The sequence below is a fragment of the Astatotilapia calliptera genome, chromosome 22 (genome assembly GCF_964374335.1).
Source record: "Astatotilapia calliptera chromosome 22, fAstCal68.1, whole genome shotgun sequence".
Taxonomy (NCBI): domain Eukaryota; kingdom Metazoa; phylum Chordata; class Actinopteri; order Cichliformes; family Cichlidae; genus Astatotilapia; species Astatotilapia calliptera.
In genome coordinates, this window is record NC_137442.1 from 12,976,372 (window position 1) to 12,994,095 (window position 17,724).

The window sequence follows — 17,724 nt, forward strand, 5'->3', positions numbered from 1 at the left end:
CTGAGATTAAAGTTTTTACACAGCTGAATAAACGTCAAGCAGACAGCTGATTATCAGAAGTGTGAGATGCTCAAGAATTTACTCCGGTGTCCTGTTATATTTTAGATAGCAAGGAGTTTATTAAACCACAACAATCTGCAGATTTCATTAAAATTTAATAAACTGTCATCTTGTCTTTATTTTTAGTTAGCACATACCTTAAACACTTAAAGCTGTAAGCTAATGATAGTTATATAAGAGCAGATGCTGCTGGTGCAATAAGCTGTATGTCCAATGGATGATCTGATTAGTCGACTAATCGCAAAAATAATCGGTGACTAGTCGACTATCAAAATAATCGTTTGTGGCAGCCCTAAATTACATGCATTCTACTTCTGATAAAACAGCAAAAAGTGTGTAATACCATCAAACTTCAGTCAGCACAAGTTGAAATTGTTTCTTTGTAAGGAGTTTGCTGTCCTATTATTACTTGTGTGACTTAGCCATTAGCTTCCTCTGAATGAGGAGGTAGCTTTGTCGTGCTAAGTCTGTCCAGTGTTGGATGGTTTTTTTTGGTTGAACCAATTGAACTTACGTTTGCTAGGCTAACGTCTAAGGATCTTGGAAAGAAAAGCGTCTGGACTTCTCCAAGTTTCCTTAAAACATTTCACCTCTCATCTGAGAAGCTTCTTCAGTTCTAAGAGCAATCAGGGGAGAGTTCCAGATTTTAAGGCCTATGGGAGTGTCCCATTGATCCTCTACCTAATCACATGAGCCAAGGTGTGAAAACAGGTGCGGGTCACAATCAGTCAAGGTTTCGGGTGAACCCATTGTGAAACCTAGCCTCACCCTATCATGTGATTTACTAAGGTCAAAAGGCCCAGGATGTGAGTGGGCGTTAAGGCGTCTGGGAAGGGATCACAAAACTGGATTTTAGATGGCAGACAGTTGGTGTCGTAATATATTCTGCTGATAAGCTAGTTTCTTCTCAGGCAGTGTTTGTGGTATTTATAGGGAGGCCTTTGCATGGGTTTTACTTCATGTTTAATTGACCAGCCTCAGTGCTAGAGAATGTTTTTATTTTTATGGCAGAATAATTTTATGCTTGGCTATATTTTGCATGTTTGATCTTTATCATGAGTATATAGCCTTGAGTCTATTTCACCTGTCATTGGGTGAAAGATGTGGTACACCCTGGACAGTAGAGCAGGGCGATGTGACCAAAAATATTTATCACGATATACATTTGAAAATTTGCGATAACGATATAACTGACGATATAATTGACACTAGACAAAATACTTTACAACTCCACAACTTTATTAGTGCAAAAAACACCATCAATGTATTTTCACTTAAACAAGCAGCTGTTTTTTCCATTAAAGTTATATAAAAATTTAACAGTGCAAATGCAAATTCCTCGCTGACAGTTTAACCAAAAGGCATTTCCAATGGAAATTGGCCGACATATCCTCAGCATAACCATGTATAATATCCACAAAACTTAAAAAGAGGTTATACACACACAATACAGTAATATTATGTTGAAGCACAGTACGTATCACTCCGTGAGGCTCCTGCCTACGGTAGCCGTAATGCTCCGACAATCCATCAAGCGGTGCGGGTTCGTAGCTTAGTAAAGTCGTACTAAAACATTTGACAGATTTTCGAGTGCCGTGTACGACATAAAATCGTTTCGAGGTCAGTAAACACAACCAGAATTCATACATAAGGCACACGGGATTATAAAGGGCACTGTCGATTTTCAGAAAAATCAAAGGATTGATTTTAACTCATTCACTGCCATTGACGTCTATAGCCGTCAATGGCAGTGAATGAGTCAATGGGTTTAACTCATTCACTGCCAATGGCTGGTAGTGAATGAGTTAAGTGTGCCGTATTAATTCATTAACATGGTAATAATGACGGCCCACTAGCATGCTCTACCAAAAATAGTGCTTTGTTGTGTATCTGACAGACAAAAGCTAAACCAGTTCCAAACCACTGAACTTGCAGCATTTTTACAAACCAATTCGGTTCATCTGTTTCATTCAATGATCCGCTTTCGCCCTTCTCATTCTTCGTCGCCACCATGCCTTTTTCCGCCATGTGCATATGAAAACAAAGGCACTGCGCATGCGCGTTTTACCCATATTCTATCGCAATATTTAATTTTCTTATCGTTGCCCAACATTATACCGGTATTACCATGAACGGTATGATATGGCCCAGCCCTAAAGGACAGGTTGCCAGTTAGTCTATCACAGGGAGGATATCTCAGGATAGATAATCATTCACACTCACATTCACACCTAGGGCTGCCACGATTAGTCGTCTAGACACGATTACGTCGACTATTAAAATCATTGACGACTAATTTAATAGTCGACGCATCGTTTGAAGCTTTGTAAGATCCCAAAAGCTGCAGGAATAAGTAGTAGGATTTAAGAGTGTAATAATGGACTGAAACAGGAGATGGCAGCACTGCATGTACAAGGATGCCAGCTGCCGTTAAATCCCGAAGAAGAAGAAGAAGCTGTGTCCCAGAATTCATAGCGCGGTGCAGCGTACTTGTCAACAATGGCGACAGCTAGTTAGTTTTAATATTACTCTTATTATTCTTTCTGGGTCACAAAATAAAGTTTAACCTATTTTCAGGCGAGAATGTAGCTGTGTAAACCTCAAATATCTGCTCAGTTTATCAAGACACCACATATTTTCAAAAGCGCTCCGACGTTTTTGGAGACGTCTGTTACTCACCAGCTTGATAGCTAGCCGGGGGCAAGGCTCACTAGAGCCCGAGAACACCAGACTCCCGGCTAATTGTTTTCAAACCCACCGCTGTCTTTCACTACTCAGGTTAAACATGTAATATAAGTCACTTAGATAACTTAAAAATGTTATTGTTTGGCTTTTTTTAGTATTTCATTTGTTCCTGAGTAAATCGGTTTGGCTGAGAAATAAAGTTATAGTTTTTACACAGCTGAATAAACGTCAAGCAGACAACTGATTTTCAGAAGTGTGAGATGTTCGAGAATATACTCCGGTGTCCTGCTATATTTTAGATAGCAAGGAGCAGAGTTTATTAAACTCCACCGAAACAATCTGCAAATGTCATTAAAATTTAATAAACTATCAACTTAATAATAATAATGGATTGGATTTATATAGCGCTTTTCAAGGCACTCAAAGTGCTTTACAATGCCACTATTCATTCACTCTCACATTCACACACTGGTGGAGGCAAGCTACGGTTGTAGCCACAGCTGCCCTGGGGCAGACTGACAGAAGCGAGGCTGCCATATCGCGCCAACGGCCCCTCTGGCCATCACCAGTAGGGTAAAGAGTCTTGCCTAAGGACACAACGACCAGGACAGAGAGCCCGGGGATCGAACCGGCACCTTCCGGTTACAGATACGCTTCCCAACCCCCTGAGCCATGGTCGCCCCAAACTTGTCTTTATTTTTAATTAGCACATACCTTAAACACTTCAAGCTGTAAGCTAATGATAGTTATATAAGGGCAGATGCGTGCTGGTGCAATAAGCTGTACGTTTTACGTCCAATGGATGCGTGATCTGATTAGTCGACTAATCTCAAAAATAATCGGTGATTAGTCGACTATCAAAATAATAGTTTGTGGCAGCCCTATTCACACCTATGGCCTATTTAGGGCTGCCAAATTAAAATAACTCATGCATGGTTTTGGACTGTGAGAAGAAGCCAGAATACCTGTAGAGAGCATGCAAACTCTACACAGCTGGTGGATTTAAACAGAGGATCTCTTGCTGTAAGTCCTTTGTATCATAGCAGAGCTATAAATACTATACCAATAGTTTAAATGTATGGCAGCACGGTGGCACGGTGGTTAGCACTGTTGCCGCACAGCAAGAAGGTCCTGAGTTCAATTCCAACATCAGGCTGGGGTCTTTCTGTGTGGAGTTTGCATGTTCTCCCCGTGTTTGCGTGGGTTCCCTCCGGGTACTCCGGCTTCCTCCCACCGTCCAAAGACATGCACTTAGTGGGGATAGGTTAATTGGTTAACCCAAATTGTCACTAGGTGTGAATGTGCGAATGAAAGTGAGTGCGAATGGTTGTCTGTCCCTGTATGTTGGCCCTGCGACAGACTGGCGACCTGTCCAGGGTGTACCCCGCCTCTCGCCCTATGACAGCTGGGATAGGCTCCAGCGCCCCCCGCGACCATGAAAAAGGATAAGCGGAAGCGAATGGATGGATGGATGGATAGTTTAAATGTCTTGAAGTGTATAAACATATTTATTGAGGAAAAAAAACAACAACACAAAAACATCAACCACAAATTGTCTACAAACTAAACTTAGACCATTGGGGTTTCCCTTTTTTGTATCTCGTCCATTTTGAATATTGGGCCTAATAAATCCAAATGTGCTATTATTACCACCCCGATTTCTGTTTTTGTTTATTGACTGCACTGATCAACTTCAAAACTACTGATAGATGAAGTTATTAATAATGATCACCTGTTAGATCTATTGTAATGCAGTGTTCTGCTTGGAAACCTTGGGTCGTGGCATTCATGTAGATTTTACTTGTACAGTCCACCTAAATAATGTTTCAGACCAAGCACCCTGTTTGCCATCCTGTTATAGTTAGAAGGATTTGAGAAAGAAAGGAAGGATAGAATGAAGAATGAAAGAAAAAAAGAATTGCCTGCTTGGGTCAGGATCACAAAGACTTGTTCCACTGGTCTTGAGTGGTAGACTGGTCTAAAATTGGCTCTTAGATCAGCTTGATCCAGCTAAGCTTCCTGATCCAGCACTACCCTGGGTTGAGTAAATGCTGTGTCTCAGAGGTTCTTTCTTTCTTAGAAGCAGAAATCATAGAAAAGCTTAAAGAAATTAGGTGATTCCATAACAAACCGACAGGAAAATGAATAATTTTAATGGATAGTAAACCTGAAGATTTCCAAGAAAAACAGTCCCAAATATTCCTTTGATTTAGTCAGTGTGGGGATTTGATTTTTTTTAATTTACTTTTCTCTTTTAGTAAGCAGTATGCTTAGACTTTGTAGTCTTGATTAGCATAGGAATTAATTGATTCCTTTTGCATTTATCTGTAGTAGAAAATCAAATTCTTTCACATTTTGTGTTTTTAAACTGACACAAAAAAACAGCATTTTAAGCACTGAAAACTGTATGTTACTGGGTAAATGAGGCTTGTAGTAAAAAGTGATTTTAGTCCCCAGTTCCAGGAGAAAAGCAGTATATAGGCACCCCTCCATTTACTGTTGGCTGGCAATCTAATCTAGGGTGAACAGGAACACAAAAATGAAAGTTGGGCAGGCTGTCTTGAATGTCTCCTCGACATTTTTCTTGAACTTTCTAGCAAGGAAAGTAACTGTTTTATATGATAATTTTATGCATTTGAATAGAATTGAAAAAAACAAAACAAAAACATGTTCTCACACTTGAAAAGAGTAAGAAGCTATTTTTTCTTAATTCAGTGAGATAAGTGATTAATAGAGTGACCAGTCAACTCCTAACAGTTGTAAAGCTGACATGGGCGTAGAAAGCAATGCCATGACAGGCAGAAATGTTCAACATTTAACATGTGACACAGAAATGACAAATACAGCTGGAGAATTTATTAGGTACACCTTTAATTCTTTGTGGCACAGATTCAATCAGATGCTGAAAACACAGATTCCTCAGAGAATTTCCATGATTTGAATCTCCTGTTACACCTCTTCTGTGCTCTCTTGGATTGAGATCTCATGACTGTGGAGGCCATTTGAGTACAGTGAACTCATTATGTTCAAGAAATAAGTTTAAGATCGTTTGATTTGTGACATGGTGAGTTATCCTCCTGGGAGCAGCAATCGGACGATGGGTACACTGTGGCAAAAAAGGAATGGACATAGTTAACTAAAATGCTCAGGTAGGCTGTTGTGTTTACTACTAACTGACCACCTTTTAAGGGGCTCAAAATGTGCCAAGAAAATATAACCAGGCCATTACACTAACAGCAGCAGCCTGATCTGTTGACCTGCCATCTAGATGTCAGTAAGTTTTTCACATCTTCTATTGTTAAGCTTTTGTAAGCCCATCTGAACTGTGAAGCCTCAGTTTCCTGTTCTTAGTTGTTGTGTGGTCTTCTGCTGCCTTCTTCCCATCTGCCTCAAGTTTTAACAGAAATGCTATTCTGCACACCTTGGTTGTAATGAGTGGAGTGGTTATTTGAGTTACTTTGTCTTCCTATCACCTCAAAGCAACCTGGCCACTCTTGTCTGACCTCTGCCATGAACAAATAATTGTCAGCTCGCTCACTGGATATTTTCTTTTCTACGATCACTACCTGTTAACCTTTAGAAATGGTTGTGAAGGAAGATCCCAGCAGATTAGCAGCTTCTGAAAATGCTCAGCTCAGAATGTCACCAACAATCATGCCACGTTCAAAGTCACTTAAATGACCTTTCTTCCCCGTTCTGATGCTCTACATCTAGACCACATCTTCATGCCTATATTCTTAAATGCATTGACCTGCTGCTATATAATTGGCTAATTAGGTGTTTACCTTAAAAATAAATTGAACAGGAGACCTAAATGTCATAAATGTGCTGTTTATATTTCCTCAAGAACTGGGAACTGGTGGGTGTTTTTCTTTTTGTCTTTCGCAGGTACCAAACAGTTAAATAATTATGGCAACTCTAATATAAGAATATATGTTACTTGTTGAAAGATTTTAAGCTTATGCCTCTCCTAAAAACGATTATGCTGCGTGACACTGCTGGATGTTGCTGTGAGTTCAATTTTGCAAAATCTCATGTTCTCATTTCCCTTAACATCAACTCAGTGTAGGTTCAGCCATTAGATGTCACTCTTTCTATTTGCTTTCATGTGTACTTTAAATCCCTTTTTATGATACATAATTTAATTTTAAGTTTGGCTTCACTTTGCCATTATGGTTTTCTGGTTAGTCTAGTTTAAACTTTTAATAGGGTATCTCTGGTGTGGATAGGGATCCTGGGGGCTTCCTTGAATTAAAAAATAGACCCTTTTATTGCTGCTCAGGTTTCAGAATTATGGTCTTTTGCCCTGATCATAAGCACGTTTGTTATATACAAGGAACAAATGGGTCACAGTTCCTTGCTAAATTACAGGTTGTTGAAAAACATGACCAACCTTGAAGCTATGATAAGGATTTTGAATGTCAAAGGCATTTGGAATCTCGATGATTTGAATACACAGCAGTTTGCCCTTTTTCAGTCCGTTGCACCCAGTGAGGAATGCCGAGCCCACACGTGTGCTTGTTTCTATTTATCTGTGTTGGTGGTGTCTCCTAATTTGTGACCTGAATACCTCAGCGGGTGAGCATTTGTATGTCCTCGAACTGTGTGTATGTGTCCTCTGTGTGATGGTGTGTGAGTGTGTTTTTAAGCTCTTGGCTGGGCAAATAAAATATTCATAGAGGCATGGTGGGATTGGCTGCTGTGCAAAGAGCGGGCTGACAGGGTAGAGCAGAGCACTGTGTGTTCTGAAGCAGCTCGCTCCCTCTCTCCCTTCCTCTGTCTGTATAAAGAGATGAGCCGAGGAAGAGGGAACAGACGAGTGCGACACCGCCGCGCGTAGCTCCTTCTATAGCGTAGATAACGTCAGACAGAAGGAACTGGTGAACATCCCTGGTGCCTTTGCTTTGTGGATGTTTTAGTCTAAATGGATGAACAGAACGAAGGGGAACATGTGCTCACGGTACGTCTGATCCTGTGTGTATTTGTGTTTGTGTTCCTTACTGTCACCGTATGCTCTTGATCCAGCAGCTCTGAATTTGCTGCATTTATGCTGTGTGTTTGTATTGATGTTGGTTTTTCTGGTTGTGTTCTTCTGTGGTGCAGCGGTGTAGTGGTCTGTGCAAATGAATGTGGCAGGTGGTCCGTACATTTGACCAGAATGAGAAAGGCAGAGGTGTGAGGATGACAGGGATAAGGTGTTTGAGGGGGCAAGCGGCTGTTATCTCATGAGATATGCCTCTTGAAATGGAATTATTTCCTTCCTACTGTTTTAATGGCCTCAAGCAGCACGAATGAGAGAAAGACAGACAGTCATGGCTGCTTTAAGGAGCGGGACAAGGAGAATAGGAAGCAAGAGAGGAGAGAGGAAAAGTACTGTCAGGGAAAGGAGGAGGTAGCAGGATCCAAACAAGGAGCATGCTGTCAATAGAGATAATGTTTATTGACTGAAGGGAAATTAATTGAAATGCTGGTTTTCCGCAATCTGGATAAAAGCATATATGGCAAAAAATGATACTCTGAGCAATTAGTAAAAAGGGGGTCGTTAAACTGGGTTGGATGCACAGAGGGAGGAAAGCATTTATGATACAGAGAGACTATATTTACATTAATTTTTATTTATTTATTTATTTTTAATGTGTCTGTGTTTGCAGGCTCTGCATAAATGGGGGTGTTTGTTCCATCCATAAAAGCTGATGGTTTTTAAATTTACTATCCATCCAGGTCTTCAAATAACATGATTTAACTAGAGGTGTTAGGAAATATTAGGTGTCTATTAATAAACATTAATGGCTGTTAAGGTATGGAATATCCTTTTAAATATTCATATTCAGCGAACATTGACAAATTGGGATGTGAAAACAAGACCTTTTTAAGGTTTAAAAAGCAAATTTTTAATCTCCAGTGACCAAGTCAAATAATCTTTGAAATAAGAAAGTTTGAGATGATCCTAATCAAGATTGGAGTTGCCTGCAGATAGTGGTTCACTGAGGAACATGCCAAGTACAAGCAACAGAGATCTATGGAGCTGCCATCATGTAACTAAATGGATCTAAGGATTTGCTGTTGATGTCTTGGCACTGTGCAAAACCACCAAGTCTTACAGTTAATCAGTCATATTTGTTCCTACTGTATAAAACTCTTCATGTAAACATTTCTGAAATGACTGCCACTTCACAAGATTCTCCGGTTGTTTCTTTGTGAACCTTGTGATGAGAGCTGGGTCTCTAACTACCACCCAAATAGCAGTTTTAGGTAGACAGGTCCACAGTGTTAAAGTACGAAAGCGTCTATTTCTTACTATTTTTCGGGTTGCTATGAATTTTTCCCCTCATGGTAAGATGATCATTGTATAATTCTAGAGGTCATTCATTTCAAACTACTTGTACTGTGGCCCATGTCACTCTTCATTGTGCATTGAAAAGGTGGCAATTTTTGGCTGCCAACGCAATCTTCACCCGTCACATGACCGATATGACTTTTTGTCAACTTGCAGTCTTGCTTTGTGTTTAAGTTAGTTGAATGGTTGTGATTTTTACATAGCACACAGGATCCAGTACACATAGCAGATGTATAAGTGAGAGTAATCAGAATGGGACTTTAAAGGAGATGTCTGAAGATGGCAGCACCACTGGAAGGAGCCAAGAAGTGAACAAGGAGGTGACCTTGAAGTAGATACTGGCCAAATGTAAATCGTGCATTCTTTTTTTTCAATGGTCACTGAACTTTGTGATCGGACTTCATGCGTGCACTCACTGAAAAGACCACTAGAGGGTCCCTTATCCTCCCTTATCTCTACTCTCGCAAAGAGAAAAGAGAACAATGTATTAGGTAGTGGTCTATGGTTACATTAGTTTTCACCAAAACATTTGGGGGGCAAATGGAAATTCAGGACTTTTTTTTCTTATTTTTTAAAAAAAAATAACATAAATAAATAAATTAAAAAAAAAAAAAAAAAAAAAAAAAAAATATATATATATATATATATATATATATATATATATATATATATATATATATATATATATATATATATATATATATATATATATATATATATATATATATATATATATATATATATACACACACACACACACACACACACACACACACACACACACACACACACACACACACACACACACACAATATCAGTGTATAAATACAGGAGGTACTGGCCAAAATAACATCACTAGTGTTAGAGATATATCAAGTTAAATACTTACACTATTAAAAACCTGTTAGGCAGACAGGGTCATAATGTTGTGCCTCATTGGCATACTGTATCATGGAGCCCACTTTTTTTAAGCAGCCATCTGTCTCAATTTTATGCATCTCTAATTTTATTATCCCAATCAGAATATATTTATTTATATTTAATATTTGTGCTATAGTGTTTTGAGACAAATCGGCAGTATACATTGCCATCTATAAGCTGCATTTGTGAGACAGAGATGGTATTCTGAGGACAGGTTTCTCACTATGTACTCTTGCGTCATTTCCTCTTCTTTGGATCAGATCCCAGTACAGCAGGGTTGGCAAAGAATTAAGATTAGACGGACCAAGGTCTGTTGTGTTGTTGGGTGGTTGTTTCATTCACTGTCTGTTTTGCTGAAGAGGTGTTTGGCAGCCGAGCCGTTATTTTACTCCCTCACAAACACAGTAAAAGAAATGAGGTCACCCTGCACGTTGTTAATGATGAAATTAGCTTAAATTTGTTGACGGCTTAAAGTGAAGCAATGAATCAAATAGAATGAGAAGACTTCTTTTTTTAGTAATCTGTTAATTAGATTAATTTGTTTGCTAGTTCCATTGGTGTTTTGTTACTGAGGAGTTTAGTTTTTAAACTCGTGCTACTTTTAATAAGTTTCAAGGATTAAAAAGATATTTTTTTTGTCATTAGTCACATTAGTAACATTTGCACAAAACAAATGCAGTGTGTTAGTTCAAACAATGTGTCCAATATTCTAATTCAACTGAGGCTGGAAGTGCAATTTAAGGTAAACTGTTACGCCCCTAGTCTAGGCGGGTAGGGACGCACATAAGGTTGGAGGAGAGAGAGACCAAATCCCCGCCCTGGTTCCCAAGCCAAACATCCAAACCAGTTGTAAGTAAAAAAAGTGATTTTATTTAAGGACAAGAAGCATAGCTCCGGGGTGAGCCCAGGCCAAAATAATAAACAAAACCAACTAAGTCCCACCAGAAAAGACTAACTAAACCCTAAGAAAGAAAAAAGAACAAACAAATGACAGAGCTATCCCTCGCTCCCTGACCAAGAAAACAGGAGAAAACGATTCCAAAAGAAAAGGCAGCTCACCCCTTCCGCTTCAGCCCACGAGTGCCTAAGCTTACAATTCACACTCCCACAAATACACAAGATAAACAAACGCAGGCTGGGAAAACCAGGGTCAGGACTGCGACGGCTGTCAGGCTACTCGCTCGTTCCACACTCTCTCTCTCTCCCTCTGGAGCTGTCAGAGCGGCTTTTTGAATGTGGTCACCTGTTCCATGGTCCAATCAGCTCACTACTCTTCATTAGGGGAGGTACCTGTAGAGAGTCTTAAGCACAGTAAAGAGACACAGAACAAACAGCCCACACAGTGTTCTTATGGCCACAGCCGTAACACCCCCCTTCCCAAAATCAAAGACATCTCCTTTGTAGATGTTTTGGACAGTCATGTTTAAGGGAAAACACGGGATAGGGCATCCGCTAACACATTCTCTGTGCCCTTTTTATGACGGATTTCCAAATTGAAGTCCTGCACCAGGAGGGACCACCTCATCAGCCTTTGGTTCGAGTTCCGCATCCGCATTAGGAATACCAAGGGATTGTGGTCGGTATAAACAATCACAGGCGAGGGACTGCCACCGACATACACCTCGAAATGCTGCAATGCAAACAGCAGAGAGAGGGCCTCTTTCTCAATCGTGCTGTACCCTCGCTGATGGACATTGAATTTCTTTGAGAAATAGCCGATTGGGTGATCCACACCATGATGGTCTTCCTGCAGCAATACGGCACCTGCCCCGTTTGCACTGGCGTCCACTTCCAACTTAAAAGGGCGTGCAAAATCAGGGGCGGCCAGCACTGGCGCACTGCACAGGAGAGTCTTAACAGCCCGGAACGCACTCTGACACGCAGAGGTCCACACAAAAGGTCTCAACACACTAGTGAGGCTAGTGAGAGGTGCGACCACGTCCGCGAAGTTTTGACAGAAACTCCGGTAGTAGCCCACCATGCCGAGGAAACGGCGAAGCTCACGCCTAGTCTGAGGGGCAGGAAAATCCAGTATGGCCTGGATTTTGGCCGAGATAGGGCGCACTTGCCCCTGACCCACCTGCTTTCCTAAGTACGTTACCATGGCTTTACCAAAATCACACTTGGCGAGGTTGAGGGTGAGGGATGCCCTTTCCAAGCGATGGAACACATCAGTGAGTGTCTCCATATGCTCTGACCAGGTGTCTGAATAGACGACAATGTCATCCAAATACACTTCACACTTGCAGACGCCGCCCAGCACGATATTCATGAGCCGTTGAAATGTGGCGGGAGCGTTGCGCAACCCGAAAGGCATGACAGTGTACTGGAGAAAATGGTCAGGAGTAACAAAAGCAGAGATTTCGGCCGCACGTGATGTTAGGGGAACTTGCCAATAGCCCTTTAACAAGTCCAGCTTGGTAACGAAGGTCGCAGAACCGACCCTATCAACACAATCCTCCATTCTGGGCAGAGGATAGGAGTCAGGCTTGGTCACACTGTTCACCTTCCGAAAATCTGTACAAAACCGTGGGGTCTTATCCGCTTTAGGCACTAGGAGACATGGGGAACTCCACGCACTAGAGCTAGGGACAGCAAGACAATTCTCCAACAGATAAGAGACTTCTGTCTGGAAAAGAGCACGCTTAGTGGGATTCACCCGGTAGGCATGCTGTTTGATTGGAGGATGGTCCCCCACATCGATATCATGCTCCAACACGGTGGTACAGGATGGAGTGTCCGAGAAAAGATTAGGATGATTTTCAATCAACCGACACACGTCATTTCGGACATCATCGTCTACCCCAGTTAAATGTGACCTTAAATCACGTAGGATTTCAGAATTCCTAAGTCGTGCGCAGCCCACAGCACAACCGAAAACCAAATCGTCACCTACTGGGTCATACCGAGTTTCGGAAACCGGCACCCCCACAGTCGCAACTGTTGACACACCACCAGCAAAGTAGGGCTTCATCATATTAATATGACACACACGGCACTTTTTCCTTCGCTCTGGGGTGTCGATGACATAATCCGTGTCACTCAATTTCGCCTGCACTGTATACGGACCACTGAACTTGGCCTGGAGGGAAGATCCAGGGACCGGTAAAAGTGTTAAAACTTTATCACCAACCTCAAATTTTCGCTGCACAGCCTTCACATCAAACTTCCTCTTCATCCTACCTTGTGTTGCACTGAGAGCATCCCGTGCAATTGCGCACGCTTTATGCAAACGCTCTCTGAAAGAGCTCACATAGTCTAACACATTTTCCTTAGGGGCAACAGTGTCGGACAGGAAGTTCTCCTTAAGCAATCGCAAGGGGCCACGCACTGTGTGACCGAACACCAGCTCAGCAGGGCTAACTCCTAACGACTCCTGCACACTTTCTCTCACTGCTAAAAGAAGCAGCGGCAACCCCTCATCCCACTCCTTTTGAGACTCAAGGCAAAATTTCCGCATCATCGATTTCAATGTCTGATGAAACCGCTCGAGCGCACCTTGCGACTCCGGATGATAGGCACTAGATTTCCGATGTTTAATGCCAAGTGACTGCAAAACCTGAGCAAAAATCCTAGACATGAAATTAGAGCCTTGGTCAGTTTGAACAGCTTTTGGTAAACCAAAGATAGAGAAAAAGTTCACCAATGCCTTAACAACTGGTTTAACCTTAAGGGTGCGCAACGGAATTGCCTCGGGAAAACGGGTAGCAACACACATCAGAGTCAAGAGGTACTGGTGACCCGATTTTGTTTTAGGGAGCGGACCAACGCAGTCGATGAGGATGTGTTCAAAAGGTTCCCCTAAAACTGGAATAGGGTGTAATGGAGCGGGTGGAATGACTTGGTTAGGCTTACCACTAATCTGACAGGTGTGACAGGAACGACAATACTGAGCGACGTCATTCTTCAATCCTGGCCAAAAGAACTGACGCAGAATGCGGTGATAGGTTTTCCTAATACCTAAATGTCCAGAAAAACTGTCATGGGCAAGACCAAGAACTTTGGGTCGGTACTGTTGAGGCACCAGAACCTGTTTAAACACATTCCAACCCAAATCACCAGCTGTAGGCGGATACCAAGTACGCATCAACACGTCATCCTCGACACTATAAACACGAGGGTACTGGTCGCTAGAGTTGGCCGCGGAAAAACAACTCACAAGAGTTGGGTCACTCTGCTGTGCCGAAACCAACTCCTTTTTGTTGATTTCCAAAGACAGTTGAGGTGTCACTGATGGGCTAATAGGCAGCATCGCCTCAGAGTCGCCCGTCAGTGGAACACGGGTTTCAGATTCAGACTCCGGACCACCACCAGCACAGAGAAAAGAATCAGATAAATCCACGTCACCGTACTTGCGCCTATGCGCACGAGTTACCGCGCAAGCAGGAAAAACAGAGGAGGAATGCTCCTCAGCGACAGGGTTAGGTAATGAAATATCAGGCACCGGTATCTCAACCACTCTCGGGGTAGAAAACACTTTTCCGTTAGCCAAATCATTCCCCAGAATCATCGCAACTCCGGGCACTGGCAACTGGTCGCGCACGCCAACCGGTACCGAACCCGAAACGAGCGGCGATTGAAGAAACACATTGTGCAGTGGCACACGCAGTACATCCATTTTTACACCCCAGACAAGAGCATCCGAACCACAAAAAGAGTCATCAGAAAAAGGTAGAATACCCTTCAAAATAAGAGTCTGCGCGGCCCCAGTGTCACGCAGAATCATGATCGGCACCCGATCCTCCTCTTTTTCATTCAACGAAACAAACCCCTCCGACACAAAAGGGCGGTAGCTCTCATCAAAGCCTTCACTTCCCACTCCATTGCTAGGTGAAGTGGAAGCTGACATAGAACGAACGAAACCCACACTTTTCGGCTTCCTCACCGTGTTGGCCTGCTCCCTGCGCTGTAGTGATGGGCAAGCAGCAACGAGGTGCCCGATTTCATGACAATAAAAACATTTGCGATCTGACATAGGAATAGCAGCAGAACGTGTCTGGCGCTTAGGGGAAACCCTATAACTTCTGACAGGACGAGGTGAGGAAGTGTACTCACGGTGCTCTGTCGAAAGTGCAGCACGATGAGTTAACACAAACTCGTCGGCAAGGACCGCGGCTTTAGACAGTAACCCCACCTTCTGCTCATTAAGATACACGACAATGTTTTCAGGGAGACATGTCTTGAACTCTTCCAGCAGGATCAACTCCTTTAGCTGAGTAAAATCCTCCGCGTGACTGGCAGCCACCCACTTGTCAAATAAGACAGTTTTCTCACGTGCAAATTCCACAAACGTTTGACTATCAAACTTGCGACAGGCACGAAACTTCTGTCGATACGCCTCTGGGACAAGTTCATAAGCCCGCAAAATAGTGGATTTGACAACCTCATAATCCAAGCTGTCCGCAATAGAAAGACTCGCACAGACCTCCTGCGCTCTTCCCATTAATTTGCATTGCAGCAACAGACTCCAGACGTCCTTTGGCCATTTTAAAGTGGTTGCGATGCGCTCAAAAGCAGTGAAATATGAGTCAACCTCTCCTTCCCTAAAAGGAGGTACCAAAACAACCTGTTTGCTAGCGTTAAACTGGTCTATGGTGGGAGTGTCGGGGAGTGTACTTACAGGAACGGGAGCAGCGTCACTCGCTCGAGAACGATCAAGCTCCATAGCTCGAATGCGGAGATGCATGAGCTCGACTTCCTTAGCCTTAGCCGCCAACTCCACCTCCTTCAAGCGAAGGGCAAGCCTGAGATCCTCCGTCACCAAACCCGCCCCAACCTGGCCAGCCGGGTCAAATACAGGAGACTGAATGGCGACAGGAGCTTCCGCCCCCGACGGCATCCGCCCCTTGGAAGGCTTCGGGACGGTCCCAGCAGCTTCCGCCCCCACTGCCGTCTCCAAACTCCCAGACCCACTCGGCGAGGTTTTCTGCCCCCCAAACACTCCCCTGTCCACCAGTCTCTCCACCAAACAGTGTTTAATTTCCGCCTTCTTAGCATTCAACGGAACATCCACCCTGAATAAGTTAGCCACTACCAACAAATCCGCTTTTGTGCACCGCTCCAACTTTTCAATGGAGGGACGTTGCGCAAAATCATCCATGTCAAACGACATCACGAGCAAAGCGAAAAAGGAAAACACAACACCGCAGACACCCAACCGCATCCGCGCACTCCAGAGCCGCAAAACTCGCGCACGACGTTTCCCCCCCACCACAAACGCAAAAAGGAAACGAACCAATCACACGAACGAAAAGGGACGAGCCCCCATTTATGTTACGCCCCTAGTCTAGGCGGGTAGGGACGCACATAAGGTTGGAGGAGAGAGAGACCAAATCCCCGCCCTGGTTCCCAAGCCAAACATCCAAACCAGTTGTAAGTAAAAAAAGTGATTTTATTTAAGGACAAGAAGCATAGCTCCGGGGTGAGCCCAGGCCAAAATAATAAACAAAACCAACTAAGTCCCACCAGAAAAGACTAACTAAACCCTAAGAAAGAAAAAAGAACAAACAAATGACAGAGCTATCCCTCGCTCCCTGACCAAGAAAACAGGAGAAAACGATTCCAAAAGAAAAGGCAGCTCACCCCTTCCGCTTCAGCCCACGAGTGCCTAAGCTTACAATTCACACTCCCACAAATACACAAGATAAACGCAGGCTGGGAAAACCAGGGTCAGGACTGCGACGGCTGTCAGGCTACTCGCTCGTTCCACACTCTCTCTCTCTCCCTCTGGAGCTGTCAGAGCGGCTTTTTGAATGTGGTCACCTGTTCCATGGTCCAATCAGCTCACTACTCTTCATTAGGGGAGGTACCTGTAGAGAGTCTTAAGCACAGTAAAGAGACACAGAACAAACAGCCCACACAGTGTTCTTATGGCCACAGCCGTAACAAAACCTTACAGTAATATATTAATATAGAGCACAACTAACCAATGTTTATCAAATGCTGTTGTATTGTATTTACATCTTGATCGCGCGCGTGCGTGTGTGTGTGCGTGTGTGTGTGTGCGTGTGTGTGCGTGTGTGTGTAAGTCACCCTAATTTCCTAAAAGAAAATCTTGAACAATAAATGAATATTTGCTGGTACATTTCGCCTTTATTTTACCTTTTGATAAATCCCCTTCTAAATGGTGAGTTCATACAGATTGTGTGCCTAGCTCATTGAATCAACACAAATGGCTTTTGTTTACTCTTAAAGCATGATGTGAGCTGTAAATCTCCACTCGTCCATAAAAGTGACTGCACATTGGTGATATTACCATGTAAACACACAACACACCGTACCAGCCTTTTATTGTTAAGAGTTAGAAAAGGTAAAATGCAATTTGATAGATATTCATAACCGATAAATCATCAAATCATTACTAGCAGCTTTGTTAATTATTGAGCTGGATGATGACCAGTATCACCTAGCTGGATGAAATATTGGATTTATATTGTTTATTGATTCAAAACTGAAGCAAAACAAGCTCAAGTTGCTTTGCTTTTAGACTCTTATAGACTGCACACATTTTTATTTTAATGATAAAGAACTTTACGCTATAGGTACATATGGTGGCCAGATGCAGCCAGAAACACATCTGTCTTCTGTTAACACCCCTACACTGATGACATTATATAGTGGCTTTTTTCACTCAGCTGTCTACTCTTCTGGTCTCTGAGTCCTCCTCAGTGACACTGGTCATTATGGCTACAAAGCACAGCTGTGGTTGAGCCGGAGGAGGA

At 42.8% G+C, this 17,724-nt stretch overlaps 1 protein-coding gene across 11 annotated transcripts in view; it reads left to right on the forward strand.

Moving 5' to 3' along the window:
* Nucleotides 1-17,724, forward strand: part of LOC113014099 (sodium bicarbonate cotransporter 3-like) — a 66,889-nt gene that overhangs the window by 2,776 nt on the left and 46,389 nt on the right. Inside the window, exon 1 of one of the 11 annotated variants that reach the window (XM_026155402.2) lies at nt 7,514-7,705. The exons of the other annotated variants lie outside the window; for them this stretch is intronic. Coding sequence (XP_026011187.2) covers nt 7,670-7,705 — 36 coding nt within the window. The 5' untranslated portion in view covers nt 7,514-7,669. Of the gene's footprint in view, nt 1-7,513; nt 7,706-17,724 lie in introns of those variants that run through there. 11 annotated transcript variants of the gene reach the window in all.